The sequence below is a fragment of the Chanodichthys erythropterus genome, chromosome 13 (genome assembly GCF_024489055.1).
Source record: "Chanodichthys erythropterus isolate Z2021 chromosome 13, ASM2448905v1, whole genome shotgun sequence".
In the NCBI taxonomy this organism is placed as follows: Eukaryota; Metazoa; Chordata; class Actinopteri; order Cypriniformes; family Xenocyprididae; genus Chanodichthys; species Chanodichthys erythropterus.
In genome coordinates, this window is record NC_090233.1 from 4697976 (window position 1) to 4716416 (window position 18441).

Below are 18441 nucleotides of genomic sequence, written 5' to 3' on the forward strand. Positions count from 1 at the left end.
TTTTCAAAATTGTCTTATAAAGTCATAATATATACATTGTTTTTGAATTACCGTAAGGCATTTTGTCACTCTCGCGTGAACATGAACATGAGGCGAGATTGTGTCGGGTCGGCGCAGCTGAACAGCTCAACTTGCAAGTGCTGTTTTCTGGTGTAGACGTGCCAGAGGGGGTTAGTGCACGCCTCAAACACACAACTACAAGTCAATTAACCATTGTAAGGACTTAAAAACTATTTATAAAAAAGTTACTTAGTTCTGCTTTAACCAAACATCATTTAAAGATGATTCTCAACAAAGTAACATTTTAAACAATATCTCAATGAACACAAAAACAATTTCCAAAATGTGGTTTATATATGTTTAGCTTATAACATAAAAGTAAGGTTAATAATATAAAAACACATTTTTCAGTTTTACTTAAATTAGGGTGATGCAAAAATAAGTACACCCCACAACAAAAACTACTACATCTAGTACTTTATATGGCCTCCCTGATTTTTAATGACAGCACCAAGTCTTCTAGGAATGGAATGAACAAGTTGGCAACATTTTGCAACACCTATCTTTTTCCATTCTTCAAGAACGACCTCTTTTAGAGACTGGATGCTGGATGGAGAGTGATGCTCAATTTGTCTCTTCAGAATTCCCCATAGGTGTTCGACTGGGTTCAGATCAGGAGCCACTGAACCACTTTCACCCTGTTCTTCTTTAGAAATCCAACAGTGGCCTTAGATGTGTTTAGGATCATTGTCATGTTGGAAAAGTGCTGGACGACCAAGGGCACAGATTGATGGTAGCATCTTCTCTTTCAGTATAGAGCAGCATCTGTGAATTCATGATGCCATCAATGAAATGCAGCTCCCCGACACCAGCAGCACTCATGCAGCCCCACATAAGGACACTGCCACCACCATGTTTCACTGTAGCCACACCATACAGTTTTGAAGCCATCAGTTCCAACAACATTTATCTTGGTCTCATCACTCCAGAGTATAGAGTCCCAGTAGTCTTCATCTTTGTCAGTATGGGTCCTGGCAAACTCTAGGTGGGCTTTTTTGTGCCTGGGCTTTAGGAGAGGCTTCTTTCGTGGACGGCACCCATGCATGCCATTCCTCTGCAGTGTACGCCGTATTGTGTCACGGGAAATAGTTACCCCAGTTTGGCTTTCTACTTCTTTAGATAACTGCAGTGAACTTGCATGCCGATTTTCTTCAACCCTTCTTATCAGGAGACGCTCCTGTCGAGGTGTTAACTTCCATGGACGACCTGGACGTCTCTGTGAGATGGTTGCAGTTCCATCTTTTTAAAATATTTGTACCATTTTTGCTACAGTATTCTGACTGATAAGTAAAGCTTTGCTGATCTTCTTGTAGTCTTCAACTTTCTGGTGTAAAGAAATTGTTTTCTTTCTCAGGTCTTGTGACATTTCTCTTCCATGTGGTGCCATTGCTGACAGCATGAAATGGGAAGGGGTTTTAACACCCTTTTATAGTCAACTGTCTGCTGGACACCTGTGTAATGAATAATTAGACTCACCTGTGGTTGAATTCTTGTTAAATTAGACATTTGTAGTCTAAAATTTAGCTTTGCTCCAGAGACTTTCAGTGGGGTGTACTCATTTTTGCATCACCCTAATTTGAGTAAAACTTTTGTGTTCATTGAGATATTGTTTAAAATGTTACTTTTCAAAGGGAGTTTACTCATTTACGCTGAGCACTGTATCTATACATTGTATCTATTTTGCATATTAATGTGTTCTTGTAGCAAGATATAATGAAAAAAGACGTGCAATAATGGGAATAATAGTTGGCAACATTTTCATAATAATATCTAATATTTCATAATAATATTAATATGCAATTTATTTCCCTATTCACTTGCTGTGTCTCCTAAAATGCCTGAGAAACATGATTTAAGTCCTGGTGTCCTCTACAGTGGACATATATGAAATCAATGCCCTGTTTTGTAACAGAATGTCATAATTGGATTATAAAACTCAATAACATTTTCCTGAGATGTTGATTTATGACAAACAATTTGAAAATTTTTAGATTTAAATGTTAATTAAAAAATATTATCATTTTCCATAAGAGTGCTAAATTTGATCATTCAGTCATTTTAAAGACCAAGGAGAAGATGTTGTCCTGGTGAAACCTCCAAACATTTGCTATCTCTGAAAAGCCCTGAATGTGTTCTTTATAGGACATCAAGACTTAAAACTGTAGGCTATGTCGTCAGAGAAATTCACTAAATTATTATGTCCTCGTACATGGACATGTGGGACCCAGGAGGATAGACATATAAGAATACATGACTAGTTGTCATTATCTAGTACCGTTGCCTCTTTTTTACGACCAAAAGGCTGGTTTACTGGCGGGAATGTAATCATTTGTGTAGAAGGAAAAATAGTTAATTCTGTGATTGCAGCTCACGTTGACCGTGATAAATGCCTTTGTCGCCCTCTCCTGGTAAAAATATAACAGTCCGTCACCTTTCACTTCATTTTTTGGCTTGTGCAATAGTAATTTCCTAAACCAAAGGCCCTCAGTGTGTACTCATACTGAAATTAACTCAAAATGTTTATATAATGCGTGGAATCTAGTACAGATGGGCTCTAACTTCTCTCAGAAGATGAATACGGACGTAGAAATGCAAGCTTTGCTGTCGCATGTGAGATTCATAGGCGCATTTTTCCAAACACATCATAGCGCTCGCGCCGTTCTCTTCACTCACACAGATTCGATAAACACAATATTATTGATATTATTATTATTAATATTACTATTTCGTCTCCTTATCATAGACTGCACTGCGATTGGAATGCGAGACTGACATGGGTACAAAAAAAAAAAAAAAAACATCCTGGCATTTTTGTTTAGTAATTATTTTTCTAGATGCAGCCCATCTTGTGCGTCAAACAGCACGTCACACTTCGGTAATGGCTATTCATGAAGTTGTGGTATTGCTGAAAAGAGCATGATGGAAAAGCAACTCAGCCAGCTCATATTGAACTGTTAAACAGACGAAAAAAAAAATGAAAACAATCAAGTAATTTCCCAAATGATTTGATGTAAAAACAATTTTTGACCGCCTATACTAAATCTCCGCGTCCCTGTCAATATAAATCTCCCAAAGATAGCCCCACCGACAGCATAGGTGATCAATTATTGCCGATATGGCATCGCTGAGAGCATCTTTAACGTCCCCCTCCACATGTAATTACAGCGATGGCTGAGGGAGATGCGGTCGGTAATCAATAGGCGCTTGCAGGTACGCGCTGCTGCCTCTTCACACGCGCGCGCACACGCACACTGTCTCGCTTGTTTTCTTCCTCAGCGCTGGATGTGAGACGTCAGCGTCACCACCGCAGCCCGTAGACACACACAGCCTGCGGCCACACATTTTACCACCGCGTCTGGAAGGAGTGAAGTCCGGATAGCGCAACATATTGGCACGCGAGCATTTCCCCGTTGCGTTATCACCTTTCTGCGGAGACCAGAAAAGGCCACTCCATGACAGTCTCGCGTCGCGCACAACGTCTTTGCGCATCCCACAGCAGCGGCGTCTCATCTCGGAATTGCTGAAAATACTATAAGACATTACACAACAGTGAATGCATCGCGCTAGACCTGCTATGACCGCAGGGGTTCATGGAATGGCTCGCTGGGGGTTGTGTGGGGTTTTATTCGGGCTGCTGAGGCTCAGCTCGGCTTGTCCTGTGTCGTGCTTTTGCAATGCCTCGAGGATCTCGTGTATCGATCAAGAACCAGGGATCGAGGATTTCCCTGTCTTGGTGCCGGAGTCTGACATGGAAAACATCACGGATATGTAAGTGGAGTGTTTTACTGAGAAATAAACCGGGAGACCTGCTCCAGCTTCACGGATGCGTGAGGGAAAAAAAAAAAAAAACATGCGCGTGTGTTTGTGAGCGTGTGCGCGTGAGAAGTGTGTGGGTAGATTCCTCAATTTGTCGAGGGACAAAATAAGTTTAGTGCACTGCTATTCCATGACATCCACAACCTGACCATTTCAGCCACCGATATGAGCATGTGTGGAGTTTGCTACGATAATTCAGGGCGTGCATATGAGCGCTTGACATCAAACAAGACCATAGGGTGACATGCAACAGACATTATGTCGTGTGTGAGAGGATGAGAGCGGTTGTAAGGGGTCGGGGACACGGTATATAGGCAATAAGTTGGCATAATAGCATATCTAAAGGGTGTTTTTTTTATAAAGATGATCACTCAGAGAATAATTTAGTGGGGCTGCTGACTCACCTCAACTGACTTTCTCTACCATAGCAGGAAAAAAAACTATCGGCTTACACTCAAATTCATAAATTGGCCACATAACGACATAACTGAATTGAATGCATATCGGTGAAGATACAGCGTGCGCTTCATAGAGATTTATCAGTGATGATCTGATCTGCTCGAGTGCCTGCATTAGGCAGCACTGACTTGAGAGACCGTCAAATGGCTTGGTCATGGGGAGAAAAAAAAATGTCCTTTTAGGCCTGCCGTGAGGGAAACGCTATTAAACTGCTATTATTTCCGAATGAAATTAAGTTTTACGCGTACATTATTCCGTGAATTGTTGTGTATGGGCTAGTTGGGGAGTAGTCTAACGTGTCCGCAGAGCAATAGGCATCGGCGCCTACGCAAATATGTCACTCCGTTTCCACGACAACGGCTCACTGGACCCACTCCAGGCATGTGCGCGATGTAGTGAAATCATGGCTTTTTTCACGCGCACCTTTATTAACTTGTTCATATGGTGACGGTTGATGTCAAATTACCGTGCGTCTATTTTAGCCGTGTCTGAAAAAAACTGCCTGTTGATATTGGGTGATTTTTAATTTTTGCTCTAATTTTAAAATTGTTTTTGCATGCCAGCGCCTTGGAAACAGTTGGCTTGAATTTATTTGTTAGGCGCGTAGCTACCTTGTTAAAATTTTACGTTCTCATAACGTATTAAGCTAGCTAAAGAGTATCATGACTTTCTTGACTGAATTAGACTGCGATGTAAATACCATCGTGCATGCATTTCAATACCATATGTACTTTTTTTGTTCACTGAAACCATTGGCTTGATTAATTGTATAGTTACATATAGTTCAGTAGTATATTCTAATAGTGAAACTTACTACACTAATGAAAAAAAGTAACAAAAATACAATCAAAATTAGTTTGTTCAAAGGTTTAGAGTCAGTAAGATTTAAAAAAAAAAAAAATTAACAGGCCTATACTTTTATTCAGCAAGGATTCATGAAATTGATCAAAAGTGACAATAGAGGCATTGTTACTTTCTTTCATTAAACTTTCTATTCATCAAATACTTTTGAAAAAAAAAAAAATTATTACTGTTTACACAGAAGTAAAAGCAACTGTTTTCAGCACTGATTATAATAATAATAAAAAATGTTTCTTGAGTAGCCTGTTTCTGAAAGATCATGTACCACTGAAGACTGGAGTAATGATGCTGAAAATTCAGCTTTGCTATCACAGGAATAATTTACAACATAAAATATATTAAAATAGAAAAGAGTTATTTTAAAACAATTTCACAGTATTATTATTTTTACTGTATTTTTGGTCAAATAAATGCAACCTTGGTAAGCATAAGAGACTTCTTTGAAAAACATTTAAAAATCTTACAAACCCCAAACTTTTGAACGACAGTGTATATATCACAGTACTATGGTACTACTATGTTTATATGAAGATGAGAATGATGTTTAATAAATCATGATACTAGTGGTATATTCCACAGCACTTAAGGGTAGTAATCATTCATTTCCTTTTCACAGCTATATTTCAAATCAAAAAAGGCTATTTACAATCAACGAGGACCATATGAAGTTCTACTCGAATCTCAGGAATTTGTGAGTATTTGATATTTTAAGGTCATGGAAAATGTTGACACTTTACAGAAGAGCAGGAATGATGTGAGCATTTACTGTCTTACACAGAACAGTGACCAATACTCACCTGACATATGTATCTACGATGGCCTTCTTCAACAATTCCAAACTTCAATATCTGTGAGTCTTGTTAAAAAACTTATTATTAATTATTATTAAAATTATTAAGAAAATGTGTGATGTTTCCAAAGAAAATTGTTGGTACTGTTATTCTTTATTTTCAAGTAATTGGGTCTTTTTTGTTCTGTAGGAATCTCAGAGACAATAACCTATCAACACTCTCTTGGATGGCAATTCGTAATTCAAATCTGTCGACTTTGTAAGATCTTCTAAAATATGTACAAAACTATGTACAGTGCACTGTTTTTACAGCATACAGATCCTCCTTTGGTTCCTGAAGTCTCTTTGGGATTGCTTTAGGTTGCTCTCTGGGAACCCTTTGCAGTGTGCATGTGAGAACATCTGGATCAAAGTCTGGTTGGATGATAGTGAGAGAGAAGGTCTGCAGTGTCTACAGGAAGGAGGAAGAGCAAAAGCCCTCTCCAGACTCATTCTTCCTTCATGTGGTAATGGAACTCGAACACACTTAATGCACATTTGTCGCACAGTTTGTGGTAAGAAGTATTAAAGTATAGTTCTTACAAACATGAAATTTCTGTCCTTATTTCAGAGTACCCACGTGTCGAGGTCATCCCTGCTGTAGTCAGTCAAATGGCAGGAAGTGATGCTACTGTGATATGCAGTGTGGCTGGAGCCCCGACCCCTGAGCTCTTCTGGAGCTTAAATTCTAGTGATCACCCTCCTCTCTCAACCAGCCATGAGGTAACACCCTGTTTGCCCTTTAAGTATAAAGCTAGTTGGAATAGCATACTAACATAGTGTTCTTACTGTTTCTGCAGTATGCGTATTGTAGGCAGCATACAAATTGTCTGTAGGTTTAGATCTACTAAATGTGCAGTATTCAAACAAAACACATTTTTTTGTTGATGGATGTAATTATAGCCATGATTTTAAAGGGGTTGTGACATTAGAAATAAAATTGATTTTTTGACATATAAGAGGTCTTTGTACCTGTAACGATGACTCAACAGAGTTAGGATCCATTTGCAGCTTTATTAAAAGGTGCTTCGTAGTGTACACAGGCAGGGGTCGATCACCAGCGTCAGATACAAACAGGGCTGAGCAGAGACGTAGTCGCAAACCAGGCAATAGGTCAGGGCAGGCGGCAATCAGTAAACACACAATCCAGGCAGACAGAGAACAAAGATCAGGGCAGGCGGCAATGTATCGAAAACAGGGAAAACAGTCCAGGGTCATACACAGAGAAATCAGAGAAAAGTTAATAGCAATGTCAGAACAAAACTTTGCAGTGAGTGTGTGTGTGCGTGCTTGTTAAATAGTCCACGGGATTGGCTACAGCTGTGTGCGTGATCAGCGCTAGGTACGGGATCATGGGAAATGGAGTCCGGGGGGGAGATCAGTACTCGGGTGATGGTGACCTCTGGCGGCGATCGGAGGGAGCCACAGAGGCTTGATTTGTGACAGAGCCCCCACCCTGCGAGCGGCTCCTGACGCAAGGAGGAAATCGACGCCAGGGCCTTCCACGAGGTCGAGGGGCCGGTTTTTCTGTATGAGTCCAATGAAAGTCAGCAGTAAGTGAAGGGTTTAGGATATCATCAGAATAGACCCATGACCGTTCTCTTCGGGCCGAACCCCTCCCAGTCCACAAGGTATTGTAAGGTTCTGCCCCGGCATCTGGAGTCTAGCAGTTCGTGGACACGGTAAGCCTCCTCGGCTTCCACGATGATGGGTGGAGGTCTCTGGTCATCAGCCCCCTCTAGGTTCTCCTCTCCTCTCGGGCCGCCAGCAGGCTTAAGCAGGGAGACATGAAAGGTGGGTGAGATACGGTAACTGGATGGCAGTGATAGACGAAAAGAGACCGGTGTTATTTGTCTTAATATTTTGAAAGGACCCACATACCTGGGGCTGAGTTTCCTGCATGGCAACCAGAGACAAAGATCCCGTGTAGAAAGCCAGAGCCATTGCCCTGGGTGGTAGCTGGGGTGAGGGCGGTGTGAGTGGTCCGCTTGTTCCTTTAAGCATCTTACTGCCCTTTGTAAGTGGACATGTGCTTCATTCCACACATCCTCGCTGCGTTGTAGCCAGTTATCTACAGCTGGGAGTTCAGTGAGTTCGCCTGAACAGGGGAAGAGAGGTGATTGATAGCCGAGTAAACATTGGAACGGCGTCAGTCCAGTGGGAGGTTTTCGAATAGAATTTTGTGCGTATTCAGCCCACAGTAGGAACCGTCTCCAATCTGCTTGGTTACGGTGGCAGTATGACCTGAGGAACCGGGTGAGTTCTTGGTTAAGGCATTCCGCCTGACCATTGGACTGAGGATGGTAGCTTGAGGTCAGGTTGATGTTAACATTGAGCTTCTGAAAGAATGCTGACCAGATTCGAGAGGTGAACTGGGGTCCCCGGTCTGACACAATATCCTCAGGAAGGCCATAGAAGCAGAACACCCAATTGCATAAATGTTCCGCAGTCTCCAGGGCTGATGGCAATCTTGGCAAAAGGATGAAACGGCAGGCCTTGGAGAACCAATCTATCATGGTGAGTATGGTGGTGTGACCCTGGGAGCTTGGGAGATCAGTAACAAAGTCAATGGCTATGAGGGACCATGGCCGCTGGGGAATGGGTAGTGGCTGGAGGAGACCGGCAGGTACCTGTTGGGAGGATTTGGACATTTGGCAGGTATCGCAGTTCTGGACGAAAGTAATGGTATCTGACTGCAAAGATGGCCACCAAAATTTGTTATTGAGAAGCTGCACTGTAGCATTGATGCCAGGGTGTCTAGAGCTGGGTGTGTTGTGTACTAACTTGAGTACCTTGTCATGTAGGCTGGTCGGAACCTAAGTCAGGTTCTGGGGACAGTGTGGTGGTGATGGATCGGTAACCTGGGCCTCAGTGATTTCAGTCATAATATCCCATTGGACTGGGGCTATGATGAGTGTTGGGGAAATAATGGGTTCGTTCAAAAGGGGGTCAGTAGAGGTTTCAAACTGCCTAGACAGCGCCTTTACATTCTTGGAACTGGGTCGATAGGTGACAGTGAACTTGAAACGTGTGAAGAATAATGCCAGCCTTGCCTGTCTTGGGTTGAGTCGTTTCGCTAAGCGCAGATATTCCAGATTACGGTGATCAGTTAGCACCAGGAAAGGAAGTTTAGCCCTTCTAGCCAATGACGCCATTCCTCGAAGGCCGCCTACATGGCAAGGAGTTCTCGATTGCCCACATGATAGTTCTGTTCAGCTGGGTTGAGTTTTCGGGAAAAAAATGCACAGGGGTACAGTTTGGGGGGATTACCATGTCTCTGCGAAGGAACAGCTCCAATGCCCATGCTGGAAGCATCAATTTCAACAGTGAATCCCCGCTCTGGATCAGGGTGGTGCAGAATGGGCGCTGTCGCGAAATGTTCTTTAAGCTGTTTGAAGGAGTTGATAGCTGCCGTGGGGCATGGTAGATGACTTCCCCCCTTCCTAAGCATGGTGTTCAGAGGAGCTGCAATGGTGCTGAAGCCTCTAATGAAACGTCTGTAAAAATTGGCAAAACCAAGAAATCGTTGGAGCTCCTTAGGTGTGGTTGGCAGGGGCCAATTCAGAACTGCCTGTACCTTGGAATCGTCCATGGTGACCCCCTCTAAGCTGATGATGTATCCCAGGAACGAGACAGAAGCGAACATGTCTTTCATGGTCCTTAAGAGACTTAGAGTATATGAGTATGTCGTCAATGTAAACGATGACCCACCGGTTCAGCATGTCTCTGAAAACATCATTAATGAAGGCCTGGAACACGGAAGGACTATTGACCAGCCAGAACGGCATTACCAAGTATTCATAGTGGCCAGTGGTCGTGGAGAAGGTGGTTTTCCATTCGTCCTCCTCACGGATGCGGATCAGATTGTAAGCGCTGCGTAAGTCGAGTTTGGTGAAGTATTTGGCAGAGCGGAGTTGTTCAAGAGCTACAGGTACTAGTGGCAGAGGGTAACGGAACTTGACAGTAATTTCATTGAGTCCACGATAGTCAATACAGGGGCGTAGACCATCATCTTTCTTACTCAAGAAGAAGAAGCCAGCTGATGCTGGAGAAGTGGATGGCCGAATGAATCCCTTGGACAATTCTTCTTCGATATATGCTTTCATGGCCTCAGATTCAGGTTGGGAAAGATGGAATATTCAGCCTCTAGGGGGCGTGGTTCCTGGCAGAAGTTCTGTGGCGCAGTCGTTATCACGATGAGGGGGTAATTGAGCTGCTTTGATCTTGCTGAACGCCTGAATGGTTAAATCGTGATACACGGAGGGAAGCTCAGGGAAGATTGGCGGGCGTTCGTCTGTGGGGCCAACGGTGTCAAGGTTGAGAGAGTCGGGCTGCATGCAGTGGAGCAAACAATGATCTGACCAGTGTGTTATCTGTCCTTCTGCCCAGCAGACTCGTGGGTTGTGCTTCTGTAGCCATGGATGAGAGGATTTTGTGGTGAATTAATCAGGAACAATCAAATCATTTCCTTATGTAGAGCTCCAATCTGGAGAGAGAGGTCTCCTGTGGTGTGGCAAACATGGCCCATCGCCAAAGGGGATGCCATCTAGCGCTGCCACTGCCAATACAGAGTCACATGGAATTAGAGGAAAGTTATGAGATTTGGCAAAATCAGCATCAATCAGATTGGCGGCAGCCCCAGAATCTAATAGATTCTGGTAATAGATTTATCATTTAGTAAGTACTACTGGTAGCTCAACATTGCTTGAAGTGTGGTTATGTGTACTCACCGCAGAGGGGTTACTTTGGGCAGGACGAGTGGGGCATGACGCTCGTAGATGACCGGGCTGACCACAGTAGAGACAGAGCTTGAGGCGCATACGGCACTCCCTTTCCTCGGGTGAGATATATGTATAGCCAAACTGCATGGGCTCAGAGTCAGAAGAGGTTGAGGGGACAGTAGCGAGCGACGAAGAAACCCTGGTGGGGCGTCTTGAATGGACCAAGTTATCAGTACGAATGGCCAGATTAATAAACTGATCTAGATTCATCCGAGCTCAGACTGGAGTTCTTGGATTAATCCTTTCCGAAACAGTAGTTTTAGTAGTGCATCTGACCAGCCGGTTTGTGCTGCAAGCGTGCGGAACATTAGAGCATAATCCGCAGCAGTGCTTCTCCCCTGACGGAGAACTAGTAACTGCTTGCCAGCCTCCTTACCTCCCTCAGGGTGTTCAAAAATTTTGCGAAATCTTTGTAGAAAAGAGTCGAACGTTGCAAAGGCCGGTCAGCCATTGTTCCAAATGGCAGTCGCCCATTCCAAAGCCCTCCGCGTTAGCAGAGAACAAACAAAAGATATGCAACTCTGATCGGTGGGATATAGAGCGACAACACAATTGTTGTGTTACAAACAGGGAGCATTGAAGTAAAAAGCCCTTACATTTGTCTAGGGACCTGTCGAACTTCTCAGGAAATGCTAGGTGTGGGCAGGTTGTTGTCGTCGTCATGGTAGAAGTTCTGGGCGTGGGCGCTGCCGGCGTCTGGCTCGGTTCGGATGCGGGAAGACAGGAACTTTGCATCGTCTTGTCTGATTCCTCCGTGAGCGAGGTCAGACGGTTCAGTTGTTGTTGATGAGCTGCTAGTATGTTCCCTTGCGCTGAGACTTCTGACGACAGATGATAAAAAGCTGCTGAATCGGTTTCTGGCGAAGTTTTCTGTAACGATGACTCAACAGAGTTAGGATCCATTTGCAGCTTTATTAAAAGATGCTTCGTAGTGTACACAGGCAGGGGCCGATCACCAGCGTCAGATACAAACAGGGCTGAGCAGAGACGTAGTCTTAAACCAGGCAATAGGTCAGGGAAGGCGGCAATCAGTAGACACACAATCAGGGCAGGCGGCAATGTATCGAAAACAGGGAAAACAGTCCAGGGTCATACACAGGGAAATCATACACAGGAATAAACGCTCTGAGTTGTTAGCAATGGCAAAACAAAACTTTGCAGTGAGTGTGTGTGTGCAAGCTTGTTAAATAGACCACGGGATTGGCTACAGATGTGCGCGTGATCAGCGCCTGGTACGGGATCATGGAAAATGTCCGGGAGATCAGTACTCGGGTGATGGTGACCTCTGGCGGCAATCAGAGGGAGCCACAGAGGCTTGATTTGTGACAGAACCATTAAAACATCCAGCAAGTTTCATAGCTTAAAACGTCCTCCTCATAAACAAAGCATTATTTTAAAGCTGCAGTTCGTAACTTTTTTGGTTAAAAATGATCCAAAATAAATTTCCTTAGCTTAGCCCGATTCACAATGGTAAGCTTGTAATAATGTTTTATAATAAAATCAGGAGTGGTGGGTTTCCACTGGAAATTTGAGCATGCGTCTTTGCGTCATTATGTCACGTATGTTAAAATAAAGAAGGAGTCCCAGCTAGTAGGCTATATGGCATGTGAGGATGCTGCTGGTAGCAGATCATTTATAGCCTTTTCTCACAGCAACTGGAATAATTACACATAATTTTGATGGTGGATTGTAATCCAGAAAGGTCCAAATGACAATCATCAGTGACAACTGGAGATTCACCCGTAGTCAAAAGCAAAAGACTTTGGACTGCGGAGTGGCTACAGAAATTGAAATCTACAGGTAACGCTAAAACACACTGAATACACACACAATGCTGATGTTGTTAATATTAACAATTTGGGAACAAAGTATAACAATAATAATAATTTGCACGGTTTGACATGATCCGAGCTAAGTAATCGTTAGATTTAATCACCATTGGCAGCGCGATTTATTATGTAATGCTTTTTTTCTCAGTTGGTCAGAACAAAAGTGTCAGACATGTTACTTACTTGTTCAGATTACATTTTCCAGTGAAAATTCTTATTTTGGTCATACTTCCAAGACGTAGAATCTGTGATTCCAAAGTACTGTATCCACAACGATATGGTGACTGACAGCAAACATTAGATTCACCCGCGTTGAGGAGCCATGCTGATGCACAACTCGCGTAAAGATGATAATTCCGCAAATAAATGCATTGCAGGTTTCAAACAATGATGACAACAAAGAGGCAAAACTTACGGACTGCAGCTTTAATCAAGCTCCAAAAACTCACAGTACTTTGACATCATACACTGATCGGTCTGTGCAGCGCTGCTTCAAGTTGAACAACCCCACTGGCATTCAGTCGCTTAATGGCTGATATTTGCCTATACTGGATGTGAGTGTCGCATCGCGTCAAATGCAAATGTAACCCATTATAATCACTGATGCTGTCTACACTGGATACAGTATACAGATCTGCGTTCAGTTTCTGACATACTCCATGCACTTGAGTCTGTCAAAAACAGGACAAATTGAAGAGTGAAAGAATGTTAGCTTTCACGCAACCAGTTTAAACAGCTTGTTTGCATCTCTGTACAGCCTTTAGAAAGATCCCAGCACTGGAAACAAGTGGATGCTTATTTTAATGGTGTCCCGAATCGCGGATTATATCGAGGATTATATGTTTGTTTGGAGCATTTTCTATTGTAAACAAGGCACATGGAGGGTTTGCAAAGAAACTTTCATAGAAAGATGAAGCAGCCAACTGTATTGAATCTGACAGCAGCTGCATCACAAACCATGAGTAAATGATTTCATATTGCTTTGCCTGTAGATGATTGTTTTATATGGATAATATTTTCAAAAAAGTTCTCACATGCAATAGCGAGTGAGCGTTGATACTGTTTCATATACATTGACGTTAGCCAGTCATGACAGTGGCCATTTACTGATAAGGCTTAAAGGAGCCGCTTCTTAAAAACAGATCATTTCAGAGAGATAGTCAGAATAAAAGCTGAAAATAATTGTTTTTCCACCATTAGATGTTTTAGCAATGATATAATGACCATATATAATTATTTCTCAGTCTGTTTATTATAATATAAACAGAAAATACAGTAAATTTTTATGCAATATTAAAAAGCAGAAAAAAAAAAAAACAGCTTTTATAGGCTAAAGTGGCAATTATTTAGTGACCTCCCCTTACACTTGAGCAATAGCAGGAACCTGACCATCTTAAACATAAATGGAACGGAAAAGGACTTGAAGGCCAAGAAAACTTTCGAAATCTGATGAGAAGTTTCTCAGAGTTTCTTTTTTGAGAAAATGGAAGAAGTACAGGAGGTCACACTAAATACTGATTTTTGCTGAAAGAAACAATTTGTTCCGAATTTTCTTTTACATTTTGTGTACATATTTCCAGTACTTTCTGTCTGTATCGTAATAAAGAGACTGAAAAATAAATATGGATGGTCATTAAAACATTGCTAAAACAACAAAGCTGGTGGTGGCCTAAGACTTTTGCACAGTACTGCATATTTGTTTTGTTTTGTTTTGTTTTCTGTGTAAAACACTTTATTAACATTATAAGTGAACCTCAAGGAATACATTAAAATAATAATAAAAAACATCATGACCCCTTTAAAGGATAGTTCACCCAAAAATGAAAATTCTATCATCAGTTACTTTCCCTTACGTTGATCCAAACCCTTAAGACTTTCATTTATCTTTGAAAAACACAAATGAACATATTTTTTAATAAAACTTGAGACATTTCTGTCCCTCTATTGAAAGCCCATTCCATCAAAACAGTTCATAAAGAGAATATGAAAGAGTAATTCATATTAATTGAGTGGTTTAATCCAAGTCTTCTGAAGAGATACAATCACTTCATATGATGAACAGATGTAATTTAGGCTTTTATTCATATATAAAAATTGATCAGCACACAAACAAGGTAAACACATCAAATATGGTAAAGAGAAGTTCAATTGTTCTTTCTTGACCAGCTAGAACAAGCTTGTTAGTTCCCGGATGCCATGTTTGATGTGCTCTGTGCATGTGTGTTGATTAATGTTTATATTTAAATATAAGCCTAAATTAAATCTGTTTAACATATAAAGTGTTTGTGTCTCTTCAGTAGATTTGATTGTAAACTGCCCGGATTAATAATAATGGATTAAACTGCTTGATTCATTACAATATTTTTATAATTTTTTTGAACCATGAGTTTTGGTGGAATGGTAAAATCAAAATCAGATAACCTTAGATCCTGATGATAAACTAGGTGGAATACTATGGAGCCCCTAAAGGGACATAATGAAGGAAAAAATAAGAGATGGGAGGAAAAACTTTTAGTTTCGTGGGGGGACGCAAAGGTTTTGCGAATGAAGGCAAAGTTTCTCGAGGGAACGCAACATTTTTGTGAGCGAGCGTAAAAGCATTGAAATATATTTTTTTCCTCCCATCTTGTCCCTTTAGGAGCTCAGTAGAATACTATGTTTAACACACTAATCCAAAGTACAGTGATATTTTACATATTTTATGATAGCCCTTGTAGAAGGCCTATACAGATCTGCCATCCTCATATCAGTTTTAACCTCTTTACTCCTTATGCCAGTTTTACACATTAAGGACATTTAAACATTTAATCTCTGTAGCATCCTATAATGGGCTTTTAAAAATCATGACTGATCACAGCTCTGAAGCCACAGATACTTGACTCCAGCCTGAGAAAGCATTACATTTCCATTAATATTTAAAATTCTCACTGTACTTTTTACATTAAAGGAGCCTTCACCCATGGTATAGCAGCCTGTATGACAGATTAAATATACTGAGGTGTAGAATAAGAACATGGATTATTTAGTTCCAGATAATGGTGCTTTGTTCGCCTGGGATGTTTGGTGTTACTGCATAGTTAAAAATGACTATGGCAACCATCGCTGATATCATTAATCCTAACCAAGAGTATTACAAGTAACTCAACCAGCACAGTTTGTGCTACAGACAGCAATGATTTTGCTAGCAAAAAGTTTTGTATTTTTGCCTAGTGATAAAATGACTGAAAAAAAATCTCATATACTCATAGAGGAGGGACCTGAGTCATATCTAGAAACACTGAAAAAAAGTTAAATGATCATATCATTTATTCAAAGGGAATTTTATATTGGTCTAATCGAAAATCATGGTTTCCGGCTAAGTTAAAGCAAATAACACTCCCCACAGAAACAATTAAAAGGAGAATCAGACAACAATGACTGCTGAGCAGCTGTCTTGTATCAGTGAGATTAAAATTCCACTTGCAAAAAATGCAACAGTGAGTATCCTTATTTCCCAAACAATTAAAAACAATTGATATAGTGATAAACATGCCTCTGTCCCAACTTTTTTGGAGTGTGTTGCAGCCATCAAAATCAAAATGTGTTTATATTTACAAAATGCAATTAAGTTGGTCAGTGAAAACATTAGAAATTTTGTCTTTTTTTGTGTGTGTGTCAGTTAAATAAAGGTTCTGGAGAATTAACAAACCACATACTCTTGATTTTATTGCATTTTACAAAATGTCCAAACTTTTCTGGAAATGGGGTACAAATGAGAATATTTTTTGGTTGGTCCAAATTTTTCTCAGTGTACCAGAATATCACAAAGACTTTTGGGTGGGCTTGTTTGAGTTTGGTCAGTAAGAAACCACTTATAAACAACCCTGAATACTCTAGCAACCACATAACAATACCCTGGCACTCACTCAGAACACACTAGCATCATGGTGCTGAGTTTTGCATGGCCAAGCATAGTTCACATTTTCTTCAGTAAATTTAATAGTGTAAGTTTCAAATGGAATCTACATAATTTTAATCAGCATAACAGCCAATATTAGCGTGATGTTTAAACACAATCAGATCAGATTCGAGTTGTGGTTTCTTTCTTCCAGATCAGCAAAATGGAGCTGCAGTCTGCGCTGACTCTAAGTGGACTTTCACCTGATGACAACGGCAGAGAGCTCACCTGCAGTGCCGAGAACATTGTGGGCCAGAATGAGGCTTCAGTCCTTCTCAATATTCTTTGTAAGAACTCACAGTCTCATGAGTGGATTTGCTTTGCATTGTTTTGTTCATTCGAGTGAGCCCCAAGTTAAGTTGCTTTCCAATCCCCTTCTGACAGAAGGCCTAGAGCTTAAATGGTGGGTCATTACCAGTGGTGGACCAAGCACACTAATTCTGTACTTGATTTAAAGAAATTTTGATGAAATATTGCTCCATAAATATATAAGTATGATTGTATTTTAGTGCAAATCCATCTCTCATTTGGTTAGAAGCAATCCAAATTTGGCAGATGCCAACATGGACAGGTTGCGTGACATCCACATCCATTTACACCATGAATGAAAACTATTGAAACAGCTGAAAACCACTAACTAAATGTCAGCCAGTTTTCTTCATTTCCATAAAAAGTAACAATTTAACATAATTAGTTTCTTTTTTTAAAGAGTTATGCAGTAGTGTAACAGGTTACTTAGTGTGCGTTCACACTTGTCATGTTTAGTTCGATTAAAACGAACCCTGGTGCGATTGCTCGGTTAGTGCGGTTCATTTGAACATGTGAACGCCGCCATCCGAACCCTGGCGCACACCAAACAAGTGGACCGAGACCGCTGAAAAGATGGGTCTCGGTCCACTTCCAAACGAACTCTGGTGCGGTTCGAATGATATATGAACGCAACACGGACCAAAGACATGTAAATGAACCAAAAACAGGAAGAAGAGACCTTAAAAAGGACAGAATCCTCACGCATGTCGGTTTTTCTTGTCATAGTCGCGAGTTTGCCCATGACAGGCATCAGACGCGCGTCTCCACGCAGCAGATCATTTGTGTGTGTGACGGATGGATTCCCACCGCTGTTCTGACTATTCTACACATTTTATAAGCTTTTCACGAGTTCCCAGCTGGCCAAAATACCACTATATGCAGGCTACGCACACACAACGAGCGATTTACCTCAGCACACAGCATTGTTTTGGATGTTCGGTAAGTTCCGTCTCAAAATAGGCAATACGTCATAAAATCCGACCAATCGCGTTGTGAATGCATCTCTATGCCTTAAGGTTCGGTATCTTTTGGTTCGGTGATAAAATTGCCAATCTGAACGCTAATCGGACCAGGACTAAATGTTTTGGTCCGGACCAAATGAACCAAACAAACCGAACTACAAGTGTGAACGAGTAACCTTTCTCAACACTGCTGATGACCAGGGGCGGTGCTAGGGGTGGGCTAAGGGGGCTGGAGTGATTTCCAAAAGCCCAGGGCTGGGTTTCCCGATAACGTTGTCTCTTAGCGCGCTACGAAGACTCTAAAGGTAGACCTTAACTGAAGATGTACCGTTTCTAGGCGTGTTCCCCGAACTATCCCTTAGGAGGTTGCTTAAGGTATATCTTCTTAAGTGCTACGTTACCAGGTGCTGTCCATGGTGGCGGTGCTGAATTGGTTGATATCGATGGCTCGAGAATCGATAATTCACTCTATACAGTCGCTGCTTCACTGCGTTATGTGAGAAATCAGTGTTCTTTATAAAAATAAACACTTCAGAAGTAGAAATTGCATTTATCAGGACTCATGGTATGTTATAAAAGTAATCTAAATTGCAAACTA

The 18441-nt window shown here is 41.4% G+C and overlaps 1 protein-coding gene across 1 annotated transcript in view; it reads left to right on the forward strand.

The window, feature by feature from the left end:
* Positions 1–3447: 3447 nt before the first annotated feature.
* ntrk2b (neurotrophic tyrosine kinase, receptor, type 2b) overlaps positions 3448–18441 on the forward strand; it is a 47971-nt gene continuing 32977 nt past the window's right edge. Inside the window, exons 1-7 of the mRNA XM_067407376.1 lie at positions 3448–3828; positions 5813–5887; positions 5975–6046; positions 6177–6245; positions 6347–6492; positions 6597–6748; positions 16727–16859. Of these exons, the coding sequence (XP_067263477.1) occupies positions 3614–3828; positions 5813–5887; positions 5975–6046; positions 6177–6245; positions 6347–6492; positions 6597–6748; positions 16727–16859 (862 nt within the window). The 5' untranslated portion in view covers positions 3448–3613. The remainder of the gene's footprint in view (positions 3829–5812; positions 5888–5974; positions 6047–6176; positions 6246–6346; positions 6493–6596; positions 6749–16726; positions 16860–18441) is intronic.